Source organism: Limulus polyphemus, unplaced genomic scaffold (genome assembly GCF_000517525.1).
Source record: "Limulus polyphemus unplaced genomic scaffold, Limulus_polyphemus-2.1.2 Scaffold207, whole genome shotgun sequence".
In the NCBI taxonomy this organism is placed as follows: Eukaryota; Metazoa; Arthropoda; class Merostomata; order Xiphosura; family Limulidae; genus Limulus; species Limulus polyphemus.
In genome coordinates this window covers 482,967-498,849 of record NW_013665817.1, presented here as the reverse complement: position 1 = coordinate 498,849, position 15,883 = coordinate 482,967, and the positions used below count along the sequence as shown (strand labels likewise).

Here is a 15,883-nt window from a genome sequence, read left to right as displayed (position 1 = left end):
CAACACACCACCATCACTGATGTTTGGGAGGGAACTTAAAGTGCCGTTGGACATTTCACACTCGTATTTGTAAGATAATTAGTCAATAGAGTCTTACACAGAATATACAGAGGGACTAAGGAACGTCATTAAGATCATACATGACTTTACTCAGAAATTAAATCAGCTAGTCATGGAAATAAAATATACTATGATCTTGATACTGACAAGACTGGATTCCATTCGGTTGGCATAGTATGGGTGTATAATCCCCTCTGCATGAAAGCACAAACTCCAAAATTAAGCAGGTGTTAGAAAGGGTCATATGTTGCACTGGAAGTAATCAATAATATGATTTATAGAAACCAGAGGGACAAGCGATACAAGCCGAATGTAATCTACTGTGATCATCTTTGGAAGTACATCAGTGAGAGAGCAGTCAACTGAGTAACTTCGGAAAATAATTTGTCCCCAAAAATGAACTTGTTGAGTAGACCAGGGTTCCTGTCTAAATCACTTCCAGACAATCAACAAGGATAGAGCCAATAGTGGATTTGCTCAACCTGCCCAGAGAAAACACTCCAAATGATAGGACAGTAAATGACAAGAGACAAGAGTTATCGCATCTGTATTAGAATTGCTCAAGGAACTTTACAACCCAGGAGTGGGGCAGTGTATTAAGCTATATTTTTAGTGCTTTAACTTAGATGTTAGTTAGAGGATGAGTTATGTTAAGAATCTAGTAACTTGTACTAATACTTAAATGGGGATATATTGTTTATGAAAACATGTTATCAATGAAAGAAAAGTTAGTAAAGTAATTATCGAAAGTTATTAAGTAGTGATTGAGAATTCAGGTGATTATTCAACGAACGAAAGATCGAGTAGTTGTTGATTGAGTAAAAGTATCCAGTAAGTTAGTCAGGCTTATTATCAATCAGGTAAATTTATGTTAAACGTTATTAGTGTATTAGGCTTGCAACAATTTCATAGTTTATGTTGAAAAGTTTGTTTGTGAATTTAGTACTACAACTAGAGGTGTTGCTAAGTGCTGGCAAACGGGGCCCGTGCCTTAGTTCTATTTGACAGTGCTTCTGATCTCTAGTTGGTGTCTTGAAAAATCAGACTAGAAAAACCTGATCGATATCATATTGAAACGCCGAAAATTCCCGCGCCTATGGGCTTGAGCTCCGAATCTTTTAAGTAGCTAGCGATGATTCTAACAACAACTTGTGTCAATGTAAACGTAACTTTATCAAAGATTATTTAAGAAATTGAATAATTCGTTATTGCAACATGGACTGGGCTTCACAATTATTTTCACCAAATAACTAAATGAAACAGCCGCCCAAAGGAAGAACATGTTACAACACAACTATCACCAATCGGGAACAAGCGCTCCCACAATAATTGTGATTGATTTTATCTTATTAATATATAATTTCCCATGACTTTAGTGAGCTAAAAATTAAAACAATTTTGTGGTTAGTAAAAATTACAACTTTTGTTTTATGAGCATAAAAGACAAACAAAAAAAGTTGTGTTAATAAGAAATTTTCAAAAGGTGGTGCTAGAGTTGTGAGACGAATTTTTCGGAAAAACTTAAAAGTTAAAGAGTGTAGTGCTATTATTGAATACTACTACTAGTGTTTCGTGGTACTAACAATTATTTTAAATTTATGCTAAACGTTATTTGAGAATAAAATAACAAGTATTAAACAATTGTGAAAACGAGAGCAACAAGATGGTGCGTCTATCTTTGCTCCTCAGAACACTTGATGTTGCCAAGACTAAGAGGTCTAAGGTAAGTCAGATGAATTAAAAAAAAAACTACTATTTTGTAATTGCGCTTGCAATTTGAAGAAGTACTACTATTACTAATGGTAATACTATTCCTGCTAATAGTATGTCTGTAGTCAGAAGTAAAAGTGTCGGAGTTCAACTTTAAATTTAATTTCAAATATAAACTTCAAGAACCAAATTGTCTTTATAATAATTATATTTATAAAAATATAAGTTGCCTATATATTGCCTATAACAGTACAACCACAAGTATAGGAACAATAGACAATTCCAGTACTTTGCCATTTTGAATTTATTTCATCATGTATTCTTACTTTAGAATGTTTTAATGAGATTTACAAGTTAATATTTTCCTTTTTTTCAATTAGTTATTTATCAGCTAAGTCAGTAAGTATTAGATTTACCTTGGACTTTTTTGTTTCATTTTAAATCCATTAAACTTAGATTTTAGCCTTGAATTTGCAACTTAATGAGGTCAAAATCCATAAAATACTCATTACAGATTCCATCAGGCCCCCCCCCCCCAGAAGCACAGCTGTATGTCTGCAGACTTACAATGCTAGAATCTGGGTTTTGATACCCGTTGTGGGCAGAGCACAGATAGCCCATTGTGTAGCTTTGTGCTTAACTTAAAATAAACAATCAAACAATCAATCAGGCCAGGTTGTATACAATAAACACAGTAGTGGTCAGAACACCATTTATGTAAGCCTTTTGTTACAACAGTAACTGTTTATTGCAAAAATGATTTGAAATGCATTGTTGGCAATAAATGTGGTGAACACATTGTGGTTGAAATACTATTATATATTCTCATAATTCTTGGAAAACCCTAAGAAAATGAATAAAAATATAGCATTAAAAATATAATAGTCCTAATACTAATGTCTTATGACAAATCTAATTAATTATGACTGTGCTTCATCTCCTTAGAAAAGGCATTCACACCATAACAACTCTAGTATTTTGAGAAGCACTACCAGAAAAAGTACACAAGATCAACAGAAGAAGCTCTCTTTTGTTCACTTCTAATTTTCATTATATATTTTTGGGAAACTCTTTGTACACAATAACATAGTTGTTAAAATGTAACTGTTTGTATCTTTTCCTTAACTTTTTTTCTATGGACATCCTATGTTGATCCATGTGGTGTGGGTTTATCACACTTGAAACACCTTTTCATTTTATAGATGCAAGTAGTAATTGAAATAGGATTATCTTGTGTTTTTGTGGTGGTCTACATTTGTATTCCATGTTATAAAAAAAGGAAATAGCACAGAAAATAAGGAACACATAAGAAAAATAAACATCCAAGCTATGAAATAAGATAAACAAAAACATGATTTTTAAAAATAGAAGAACTGAACAAAATAAATGTTCAGAAGTTCTTAAACTTTAAAGAGCATCTGTAAAACCAGGAGTCGAAAGATCATAATGTTTGTAAGCAAGACTTTTGCGTGTGGAATTTTTAAATTACTTTCAAAAGGTATTTTGGTTGTTTGATTGACTGTGTATAAAGCATTTTTTAGTAAGATACAAGTGTATTTTTTGAAAGATTTATTTTTTATACTTCTGCTGTCAGTAAAGCTTTGTTATACAAAAAATAACAGTCTTTCTTAATTCCTTAGACCCGTCAGCATCCTGTCAAAAATCCTGATTTACCCATCAGATGGTAACAGCATCTGATAACATTTATGTCTCTTTGGCTGAAAACTAATCCAAGCCATGTTGTTATCCACAAAATTAAGAAAACTGAAATTTTATAAAACATGGTGATAATTATTAGGAAATTATGAAAATAATTCCAGCAGAATGTGTAAAAAATTACAGGTTTAAAGAGTTAGCATACATATATGTGAGCACTAGAAAAAACAACTAATTTTAAAGCTAGTGGCGATACCCTAGAAGCTTTAGTGTTAATACCTGTATACAAAATTGCCTTTTGCCAAAGTTTTCCTATACTGTTTTTGCACTTATTCTATATTTTTTTGCACGTACAGGAAGTTTTGACTGGTTACTAATGCTGCCATTTTGCATCTTTAAATTATGGTACACCTTATTTTAACGGGTTATTCTAATATTTTTTGACATTCCTAACCAAAATATTACTAATTCTTGAAGTTTGAATTTACAATACTTTCACTCAATAAAGTAAGAAAAAATGCAAGACTGTAGAAGGCTTTTTGACTCGTAGAAGTTTTTTCGGTTACAGGAAAACTTTCATCCAAGTAAATACTTTATACTACATCCAGTGTTGAATTGGTGCTGCTTAACAAGGGGAACTCCATAAACATAAGGGACAGTGGTAACTTTACAAACTTAGTGATAAAATGTGAGGTTCGATTCCCTACTGTGGACACAGCAGATAACCCAGTGTAGCTTTGCTCTTAAAAAAAACAAACTAATTAAAACTAAAATCATAAATATAATGAAGTATGCAATGTACTGGTACTCTCATTAAGATTTAACAATATTTTTCCATAAAATGTTAAAAATAAATTTAAAAGAAATTATTTCAATGGTTGATGAAAATAATATTTGTCACAGAGAGAATCAGCATGACTGTAGCTGTACACACATGCCTTCATGAGGGTAAGTCAGTCAGTGAAACCTAACTCTGGGCATGATTTTGTTGCCAAGTTAGCTTAACCTATTACTCTTAATATTCCAGTTTTTATTTCCAATCTTTTCAACCTACTATTGAAGCAGACTATCCATAGAAAGTCTGTATAAATAATTAACAATTTTGAACACCCCAATCCAGTCTCCTCAAATTCTTCTCTGCTTGTCAGAAAATAAGCTCTAAAACTTAAAGCCTTTTCTCACAAGTTAAATAACTTAACTCTTTTACTGCCATTTTTAAAGTTAATCATGAATTAATCTTATTTCATGCCTATTTCTCAGAACGTTAACTTAATATCACACTTTTCCAGGCTAAAATGAAAGTTACATAAGGTGGGACAAAAGTACCTCTAAGGTTTTATTTCGAACATACATTAATTTCTGACATCATAATTTGAAACAAATGATAATTAAATTGGTTTAATTTGTTTCTGTAATATTTTCTTTGTTGCCAACTATATCAACTTTATTAAACCAACTGTATATTAGTTTTGCCTTATCCTTATATAGTGTGTCCTATGTGTGCTTATGGCAGTGCTCAATAGGAAAACATGTATGTGCTTATGGCAGTAAAAGTTAAACATATCACTGTCATAGCTTGTTTCTGTTCTCTTTCTAACAAGCTGATATCATTTTAATAGAAATGTACACACACTATTCCGAGTGAGTTTCCACTGAAATTTGTGGAATGTTACATTAACTTTCATGTTCTTAACTTCAAAGTTCCTATGAGGAAAACCAAGAACTTAAGTTACTGTTTTATAAAGATTCTTTATGGTATTACACATACCTGTTTGGATACTGTTGGTGTTTCTTAAAGAAACTGTATGGTAGTACACATACATGATAGGATACTGTTGATGTTTATTAAACTGTATGGTAGTACACATACATGATAGGATACTGTTGATGTTTATTAAACTGTATGGTAGTACACATACATGATTGGATACTGTTGGTATTTCTTAAAGAAACTGTATGGTATTATACATACATGATGGGATACTGGTGATGTTTCTTAAAAAAACAAAGTTTACTATGTTTATTTATAGTGAAGAGAGCAATTGTATTGTGGCCCATGTGTACATTTCACTAAGTGAAAAATAGTATTTGAAAAAGCCATTATTGTCTAGATAGAAGGATTTTAATATTATTTTGTTATAAGTGTTTTAATACTTTTTTTTGTATGATCATGATGTGAAAGGTGTTGCTTTTTTCAGTAATAAAAATTATAATAATTACCACATTTAAGAGCTTTTAAAATTTTGTTAATTTGTTTGATATCCCATAGGTAGATAATAAAATAAGTTTCTTTCCATTAGTTTCAATACGATGAAAATAAATTTGCCTTATATTTGACAACTACATGTAAGACTGCTTGTAGGATAGTTTTAATTTGTACACTTGGTGAAGAGTTTAACAGCAAGTGTGTTATTTAAAAATTAAGGTCAGAAACTTCTTTTATTATTAAGTAAGCTTTAATTTGTTTCAAAAATTTTTGTTTAGTAATAAAAAATAGGATTTTCGTCGGAGTAGGATATGAAACTTTTTACTGATGTCAACAGTTTTATTTAATATGAAATATAGGGCAATGTAATATCATTTGAATTGTATAATGTTGCCCTTAGCAGGTTGCAATCTTCTTGATCAGGACATTTGTATTGTATAATGTTGTCCTTAGTGGGTTACAATCTTCTTGATCAGGACATTTGTATTGTATAATGTTGTCCTTAGTGGGTTACAATCTCCTTGATTAGGACATATGAATTGTATAATGTTCTCCTTAGCAGGTTGCAATCTTCTTGATCAGGACATTTGTATTGTATAATGTTGTCCTTAGTGGGTTACAATCTCCTTGATTAGGACATTTCAATTGTATAAGGTTCTCCTTAGCAGGTTGCAATCTCCTTGATTAGGAAAAGTATTGATTTCTTGGAAAACAATGATGTTTACTAATATGTAAGACATGTTTTATCTTTACCAAGTTATTGTTATTTTATGGTTCTCATTTAGGTAAGAAAAAATAGATTCATCGATAGTCTTAGAATTCATGTGAAAGCTGGTGCAGGAGGTATGGGATTACCAAAATTTGGTGGAATGGGAGGAAAAGGTGGTGATGTTTATATAGAAGCCAAAGAGAACATTGAACTTAAGTATATCAAGGACAAGTGGCCAAATAAACGTTTTAAAGCAGGAATTGGACAAAATAGCAGGTTTGTAAATGTGCATGCATTGATAATATTTATTGATTGGTTAACTAAGTCCTTGTCATATGTTCCACATACACATTTTTGGAGTTAAAGGAGGATGAAATTCTTAATCGGTTTATAAATTTTAACTTTGTGCAACATACCATGAAAGGTTTTTGAGAAAGTTGTTGAACTTATCAGTTTAAAACTTTTAATGCTTTAATCTCTTAGTTAGTTTTATTCTTTTAAAATATGATGTGGCAATTAGATGAATGTACTGTAGCTAATGGAGTTCTTGACTCTTCAGGTTAACCAACTTATAAAATCCTAAACTTGATTGGAATCCTAAAACCTAAACATGTAAGATTTGCAGAAAGTTGCTGGTGGTATTATGACAGGCATATTCTTATTTATTAATTAATTAATCAGTGCAATGCTCCTCCATCAATGATACATACAAGCCAAAACAAAACAACAAACAAAAATAGTAGGCAGCAGGTACTGCCAGAGAGTTTGCCTTCCTTCTAGTCAACAGCTAAACATTAGTGACAGTGGCAGATAGTCTCATAGCTTTGTCATAAAAAAAAGACAGAGTGAGTAAGTTTGGTAGCAATATTTAGATAACATAGATAGCTGGAATAATGTAAAACAAATATGATTGAAAACCCTTATTTCGATTAGTTGAACCATCAGTTTATTCATAATTTTGATTAATTGATTTGATCTTAATTTTGGATAATCAAATATTTTATGTGACACTGATCAATGTAATCACTAATCAGTTATATCAATTAATCAATTAAATTGGCCAGCTTTATTCTACAGTGAATAAAGTGGTGTGGGAAAGTGATTAGATGTAGTTGCTGCAGAGAAGAGGAAAAGGATTTAGTAGAATGTTTAGAAGAGTTTGGAAAAACCACAGGTCTGGAAATTTTTTATAGTTTCTTTAGATATTTTTTTTATTTCTGAAAACGTTTGTTTTAACTTTGGTGTTATAAATGTATCCTGTACATGTATGTAGAACAGAAAGTAATTTTAGTATTTAATAGTTTGCCTTTATGGAAAATTACCATAATATATTTGACTAAATGTTTAATGATTTAATATTTCTGTTTTTCATTAGAGTGTACAGAATACTTGGGGAACCTGGTGAGGACCTTACCATTCCCGCACCTGTTGGGTTGACTGTCATTAGTGAACACGGAAGAGTTCTAGGTAGAAATATGCAAGTCAGTTGAAATGTTGTTGTACATGTTTCAATAACATAAAATAATTTTATTAAATGGGTCTGACCTGGCATGGTCTGATGGTTAGAGCATTTGAATAGCAATCTGTGGATTGCAGGTTCGAATCCCATCACCAGCTTATCTTTTCAGTCATGGAGGTGATGCAGTGTGACAGTCAATCTCACTATTAGATTATAGTAGTCCAAGAGTTGGTGATGGGTGGTGTTTACTAGCTGCCTTCCCTGTAGTCTATCGCTTCTAAATTAGGGATGGCTAGTGCAGGTAGCCCTTGAGTAACTTTGTGTGAAATTTAAAAAAACAAACTAACTAACTAAGTATGTTTATATTGAAATAAAAAAAATTTTCCTTTTGAAGTTTCTCAGTTGATGCAGTGAATACTTATCAGAAGTTTTAATACAACTTGCACTTGTAAATTTAGAAATTCATTAATTTTTGTTTTGTGATCTACAAAGGGGAAGTTTTTGCAACTAAAATTATGGATTTTAGAAAGGTGTTGAGCTCATGAATAGTTTAGATGTGGTTTAAATTTTTAGATTGAGTGAAAAATTGTGGATTTTTTTTGGTATGCGTGTACATATTATTAGACAATGTAACCTCACAGCTGATATTTTAGTTTGTGATATGCTAAAAAAGTCCTCTTTACACATTGTATTTTATACAAATGTACATGCACGTCTTTCAGATGAGTTTTTTAAATTGATGTATTTATTTTTATGTTAAACATAGCTGACCTCAACAAAGATGGGGACCGTGTCCTTGTAGCAGCTGGTGGAGTTGGAGGAGGTCCACAAAATCAGTTTAGTGGGCAAAAGGGGCAGACTCAATCTTTGACTCTTGACCTTAAACTCATTGCTGATGTTGGACTAGTAGGGTAAGCCAGAGATGCCATATTGAAAATAATCAAACACTTATAATTTATTATTCTTTTTTTTGATTACTTATAATTTTAAAACTTTTCATAACTCGTTTATGACTGTATATTTATATTATTCCTACATATACGTTTTCCTCTAAAATTATATGTACGAGATTAGTTATGTTCCCAGGTTTGAATCTTGTCTAGTATGCAGGAAATACTTGTTTTGGGATCTACTGAGAATACAGACACTGCAAGTTAAGGCACATGCCATACTTGAAAAGTACTTGCATTTTGAAAAAGTATTAAGGCTTTTATCCATGTATTTAGCTTTCCAGGTCAAGGAATTATCAAAATTTTGACCAAGTAATTTTCCTAAAAATCATCATCACACACACACACATACATGTTTATTTGAACTAAAATCAAGGTTTTTTTTTTTAACTAAAAAGAAAAACCTGTCAATAAGGAACAAGAAATCAATTTTTGTTGTGTTTCGTGTTTGCAGCTGCAAACTATTATTCAAGGTATTTTAAGAACTTCCTTTGACTCCTCATCAATCCAAGGGATCTAAACAACCCTAGAAGGCACTGGGCTAAGCGAGGAATGACGAAATACTATCAAACATAGCTCAGATTTGTGAGCTGAAAGGCTAGAATGTCTTACATGTAACAGTAAACTTGTAGCAGAACGCTGAATTTGGAGCTGCTGAGTTAGGATCAATTCTGTGTGATATCACAAAATGTTCTCTGTACTTTATGCTGTGAATGCATTATAAGAGTGATAGATCTCTTAGCACAGATAGTGGAGTGCTGCTGACTGGCTTGCTGCCTTTCTTCTCATCGGTAATTCAAAATTATTGATGGCAGCTAATAGCCTTTGTAGCTTCACCACAGATACAAAGGCTATTAGCTGCCATCAATAATTTTATAAGAGTGATAGATCTCTTAGCACAGATAGTGGAGTGCTGCTGACTGGCTTGCTGCCTTTCTTCTCATCGGTAATTCAAAATTATTGATGGCAGCTAATAGCCTTTGTAGCTTCACCACAGATACAAATATCAAGTAGGTTATTGGACTTCAAATAGCCAAATTCTTCAATCGTGTTTAGGAAGAGTTGAAAAATAAATATTATAAACTGCGATATATTCATCACATTTTTATCTTCAAATTTGATATTGGCTAACTTCAGGCTAACTGTCACATAATAGGAACAAAATTTAAATAAATGCTAATGTGAATTCTCAGTAATACACCATCTGTTGTTACAACAGTGTGAGATGGAGTGTAATATACAACAATATAATAATGAAAACTGAAATCTTAATTAATTCATATTGAACATGCATGAAAAAGCCTGATTAAGTTACGTCATTTTTCATCGTTAATTTATGCACAGTATATCTTTAAAACAGAAGATTTGTTTCATTGTATTAGGATTTAAGAATGATCTTGATGATTTAAAAAACAATGTTTACCCCAAGTGACCAACCCTCAGTATTCGTTAATCTTGTGTATAGCAACTGATAAGGGGATTGACTGTTTTCAGCCAGTTATTGAACCTGTCTGATATTACTCAATCTGAATTTTCATTAACATTATGAAGAAATTTTTGTACTTGTGAGGATTATAGGTAGAGGGTGGGCATACCGGAAAATCTTGCCCATCAGACCTTTGTGACACCACTGGTTATAATACCATACTCATATAACGTTATAATACTGTGTTCATTGTATCTCTCAGAGAATATATATATATTTCCCATTGCTACTATTGTTGCTTCCGGGATAATTTTGTAACAATGAAGGGTATCATATTATTTCTCAAATTGCCAAGTGTTTAATACTTTTTTTATACCGTTCATTACCATCATATTGAGTAATATTATGGTTTTTGTCTTTTCAATAGTTATCGTAAAAAAACTGCCCCAAAACATTGGAAGAATCAGCCATTTTCTGTGTAAACTACATAGGAGACCTAACAGTAATTAGTGGGCAATCAATAACAAACCACAGAATTAAATTTTTAATCCTACAATTATAAGGTTTTTAAAAGACATTTTTAACTACTTGTGCTTCAAGTTGCTTGTAGCCCCATGACTTTGTGAGTTACTTGGTATCTAATAACATATGGAAATATACCATCGATACTGCGATTAATTGTTATTCCTTCCTCTGTTAGATTTCCTAATGCTGGGAAGTCGACTTTATTGAAGGCATTATCACGAGCTTCTCCAAAAATAGCAAATTATCCATGTAAGTTTTAGTACTTAAGTAAAGTGGTTTATACATTCTTAAAGAAAATTTCTTTTCAAATAAATCTAAAAACAAAACAATATGATATCTATAACAGAAATAGCCCTCATGTAGTCTTTGCACAAAAAAACAATATGATATATATATATATATATATATCACAGATAGCCCTCGTGTATTCTTGCAAAAATTCAACAAGCAAACAATATTTACTTGCATTGTGAAGTTATAGGTGGGGAACTGTTCTACTTTGGATCATGTGCTTATATTTATTTTTATTATAATGTTGAATAATGAAAATGAAAAAGGTAATAATACCATATGTAATTAATTGTTCAAAAGAAGATAGTTAAAATTTAGATCTTGAACAGAGAACTATTTTTTAATTTTTTTTATAGGAAACAAATGATTCTGTTTTCTATTAACTTACATACTGAATGATTGCTTTCTATAAGTTTGTTTATAGTTTGATGAGTTAGCTTGTAATTAATTTTTTTTTCTAAATAAGAAAATGTGTAGAAATACATTTGTTTTCACATGTTTTGTTCACTTTAACTCAAAGTGCCAAAAAAAGTATTTATATTTAATAAGTTTTAAGTAATTGGCACATTTACTTATTGTAAGTTGTTGCAAGTGTTTGTATTTATGTTTCAGAAAGTTTTTGTAATTCCCATTTAAGTGTGTGTAAAGAAGAATGACCAGCAGAGATTATTCAAATTCCTATAGCATACTGAATAAACTGTTGATTCAAATCAAGCAGACTTGCCTCTGAAATACTGAAAACCTTACCTTGTTGAGTTTGAACTCATACTGTGAACAAGACGTGACTCAAAATATCTTAATGTCGTTTACATATTTACATACCATATATGTGATTTACCAATAATACTTCACTCTCCCAGCTTCCGCATGACTTACTGTGCATGCATCAGTGGATCTTACATAAGCTCTGCTTCCTGCCATCAGTTGATTTATTTTGTTGACAGCCATGCTGTTATGATGTTCTGGGCCTTCTTTAGAGGACTTACTTATGCAATTTGCCTGTAACGTGCAAGTTGACATCACTGATGAATTCTTAGAATGAATATTTCTACATATTCCTGCCATTGTTTACTGATATTACTTCCAGGTATCCTTTATAGTTCCAGTTTTTACTTACTGTTTGTCATTGTTTAATAATGGTTGTTTTTGACTCGGGCCTTGTAATCTTCTATCTCTTTTTAGGATTGAGCATATTTCAGTTACTCTTGAGGGTGCTTGTATTACGTGGTATGATTCCTGTACTTTAATTTTTATGAATTTATGAAATTAGCTTCATGTTCCCCTTCCTTATTTTACTATAACCCATTGTTAGTTTTCTGCCCAGCATGCTATGAATTGGCTTTCACTGAAATATTTTATTTCTGCAATGTTATTGTTCATTCTCATTATTTTAACTCAGGATCACAATATCTACTTTGATGTACCTTTGGGTCTCACTTCTATTGTTTCTATTACTACATGGCTTTATTGTTCCTTTAACACCTTTGCCTGTCAATCAGTGTTGCAAGGTGCTCATCAGATGATCTTCAAGTATATATATATATATAATCTTTAAAAAAACTAGTCTTAATTTTGGTCCTTGTAGGTCTTTTACTTTCATCAGTGTTGCAAGATACTCATCAGATGATCTTCAAGTATATATATATATACTTTAAAAAAACTGCTTAATTTTTGGCCTTGCAGGTCTTTACGTTCATTTGTTTCCTGTTCAGGGGAATCCTACCAGCAGGAATTTATTAGGGTTTTAACATCTGGTTTTTCTTTTGGTCATCATTCAGTTCTACAGTCACATGTGTTAAGTGTAATTTTTTTTTATGCTCATTATATCTACTCATACTTCCAGTTTAGTGTTCCCTTGTGGGTCACAATAAGTTTACAAGCTTCCAATACTGAAACTTAGGCTTAGTTACCCATGACGGATGGAATGCAAATAGCGTATTCTCTAGCTTTGTGCTCAACACATAATAGGGTAGTCTTGAAGTAATTTAGGTGGATCTTCATTTTTCACTCATTGACTCTGTTCAGGATGACCCCCCCCTCTCCATGTACTTTTGTGGGGATAATGTGGATTCTGTTCTCTATGGACCATTTGCTTTGTGCACCTTGGGTTCATCAGGTTCTTTACTTTGATTTTCTATTCCTTGTCCAAGATTTTTCTCTTGTAGTTTCTATTTAGTTTTGGATCTGGTAGTTTCAGAGAATTTTCAATTCTTTACTAAAGGGATATCAAAGTTGTACTTTATGTTACATCAGGGTTTTTTACTCTCTTCTCATTGTGGTGCCAAGACAACGGGATATTGAAGACTGGTCATAGATATTTCCAGTCACGTTTGTTATCTAGATGTTCCTCATTTTTAAGTGGAACCTATGTGAATATCATGACAGTTCCTTTTGTCTAAGATTTTGAATGACAAAGTTTCACGTAACTCATATACACAAAATGATTCACCCATCTTCATTTTTCACATAATGGAGTGATTTCTTTGTTTATAACTCTATCTTTTGGTCTAGATTAAGCACTCAATGTATCCACCTGCATAGTCACACCTTTAATTGTTCTCCTGCACTCACTCAGTATTGTTGTCAGCCAGACATGGATGATTAGAGCATTTTTTCTCAGTGGCTGTCCCACATTGAACTGTTCTAGGTAATACTGTTCACAATTCAGATCTCAGCTTGTGCTTACTAATATCTTGTTCATCTGAGATTTTGTATTAACACCCTCTCTTTATTTCTTCATCTGTCTCATGGAGCTTTATGATCCGACAAGTTTTGGAGTGCATAGTTCTCCCTCTATCAAAAATATCGTTTCTTTGGTAATGATGACTTTTCTTTCAATGATGGATACCCCTTTCTCACATGGCCTGGCATGGCCAGGTGGTTGGGGAGCTCCCCTCGCAATCTGAGGGCCTTGGGTTTGAATCCCCATCCCACCAAACATGCTAGCCCTTTCAGCCATGGGGGGGTGCTATAATGTGACGGTCAATCCCACTATTCATTTGTAAAAGAGTAGCCCAAGAGTTGGTGGTGGGTGGTGATGAATAGCTGCTTTCCCTCTAGTTTTACACTGCTAAATTAGGGACTGCTAGTACAAATAGCCCTCGTGTAGCTTTGCACGAAATTCATAACAAACCAAACCCTTTCTCACATTCTTATGTAGAGAAATTTGGGTTGTTCCAACTGCTCTTTTTATCCTTTTGTTGTGTTATTGTACTCAGACACTTTGATTGTGGTAACATATATTAGCAAGCTAGATGAGGCTATCAAAGTCATGTGTTCTTTGGTTTCTATGTTTTTTTTTCTGTAGCTACGTTCTGTTAACATCATGTTTTTCTCCAAGCTAGTATTTTGTGGGTTGTACCAACAGTTTGATTGTCCTCTGCTTGATGTTTTTATGACCATTGTGCATCTTCTTCTGATGCTTTACTGATTTCCAGGTACAACTCCTGTAGTGGTTGATGGTTTTGAGCTCATTGGGAACATATTATAATAAAGAATGCCTTCTTCATCTTCTTTTTTTGGGTATTGACCAAGAACAGTTAGTCCTATTGTTCAATTCTTCTTTCCAGGGTTGGCCTGTTTTACCATAATTTCCACTCTTTGGAGGAGTCCCATTCCATTACTTTTTCTACATTTTCCACAATGATGTTTGTCACCTCTGTGTTTGCTGTCTATTGTTAGTGAAGTTTGCTTCTCCATTTGGTAGATAGATTATTTTCAGAATCTTGCAGACATTATTCTTTAATGGTATACCAGTAGAGTTGGTCTCTCTTTTGGATTTGGTGCCGGTGGTTTCATCTTTCTAAAACTCGTTCACAGCTGGCCTTGTTTGTTTTTCATGTATCTCATTCATGGTAAGAGCTTGTCTGCCCTTCTTGCAAGTTACAAAACTGCACTCTTGGCCACTTTCTGTTGCCACAAAAGTTGCGTGCCTCTGTTGTTACTATTATATTTCCAGTTATTTTTGAGACATGGTCCTCAGTTGGAGTTAAGTCTGGTATTTAGTTGCCTGACTTCACCTTTTGTACCTTTGCAACTTGTTCATTCAATTAATTTTTCCCTGAAGACATGCTTTCTTTTTTTTACTAGTTTCAGGGTGAAGATGTTCAGACATTTTTGTCATTGATGCTTCTCTTATACTTTTTGTTTCTAGGAAGAATCTGTAGTGATATCCAGATTCAACCTTCCTACTTAAGACTTAGGCTGCAAGAGATGGTCACTACCGTTTTTTTTCTGTGTGTTCCTACTTTTGCAAGAATGGAATATTTTCTTGGGAATCATAATTGGTTGTTTATATTTTATGTTGATTCTTGTTCCATGGATCTTGCTCCATCCACCTAAATGAATTAGTTTGTGCAACTAATCCATCTTGTTTTGCTCCTGTTAACTCAGTGGTACTTAAACCTATAATAATAGAGTTTCAATAACTGTAGTGGGTAAAGTGCAGATGGATCATTATGTAGCTTTGTGCTTAACAACAAACTGTCTTGTTTCTTATGATGTTCCCAATCACATAAAGTGTGAATTTCAGGCTACATCTCACAATATTTGCCATTTGTCAATGCTTTTGGCCCCCTGGAAACTATTTGGAAACATTACACAAGTGGGCAGGGGCTGCTGCATAACTTTTTGATATTTTTGCTTCATCAGGTCAGTATATATTTGGTTTTGGAATTCTATTTATCCCCTGGGGCTATTTATCAGGCTTAGTGGAATCTGGTTTTGTATTTTATGCTCAACACTCATGTTGAATCATTTCCAGGGTGTCTGGAATTGTGAATAAATAATTTTGACTTCCAAACAAACAGTATAAAGCAATAAAGATACAATAATAAAATACAATATCTTATGTATTGATAATCTGTACTTGTATCGATATGTCCAGTTAAGG

The 15,883-nt window shown here is 32.7% G+C and overlaps 1 protein-coding gene across 1 annotated transcript in view; it reads left to right on the top strand.

Moving 5' to 3' along the window:
• The first annotated feature begins 1,551 nt into the window (after positions 1-1,551).
• LOC106478393 (GTP-binding protein 10-like) overlaps positions 1,552-15,883 on the top strand; it is a 29,404-nt gene continuing 15,072 nt past the window's right edge. Inside the window, exons 1-5 of the mRNA XM_013938934.2 lie at positions 1,552-1,783; positions 6,418-6,617; positions 7,717-7,808; positions 8,567-8,711; positions 10,877-10,950. Of these exons, the coding sequence (XP_013794388.1) occupies positions 1,724-1,783; positions 6,418-6,617; positions 7,717-7,808; positions 8,567-8,711; positions 10,877-10,950 (571 nt within the window). The 5' untranslated portion in view covers positions 1,552-1,723. The remainder of the gene's footprint in view (positions 1,784-6,417; positions 6,618-7,716; positions 7,809-8,566; positions 8,712-10,876; positions 10,951-15,883) is intronic.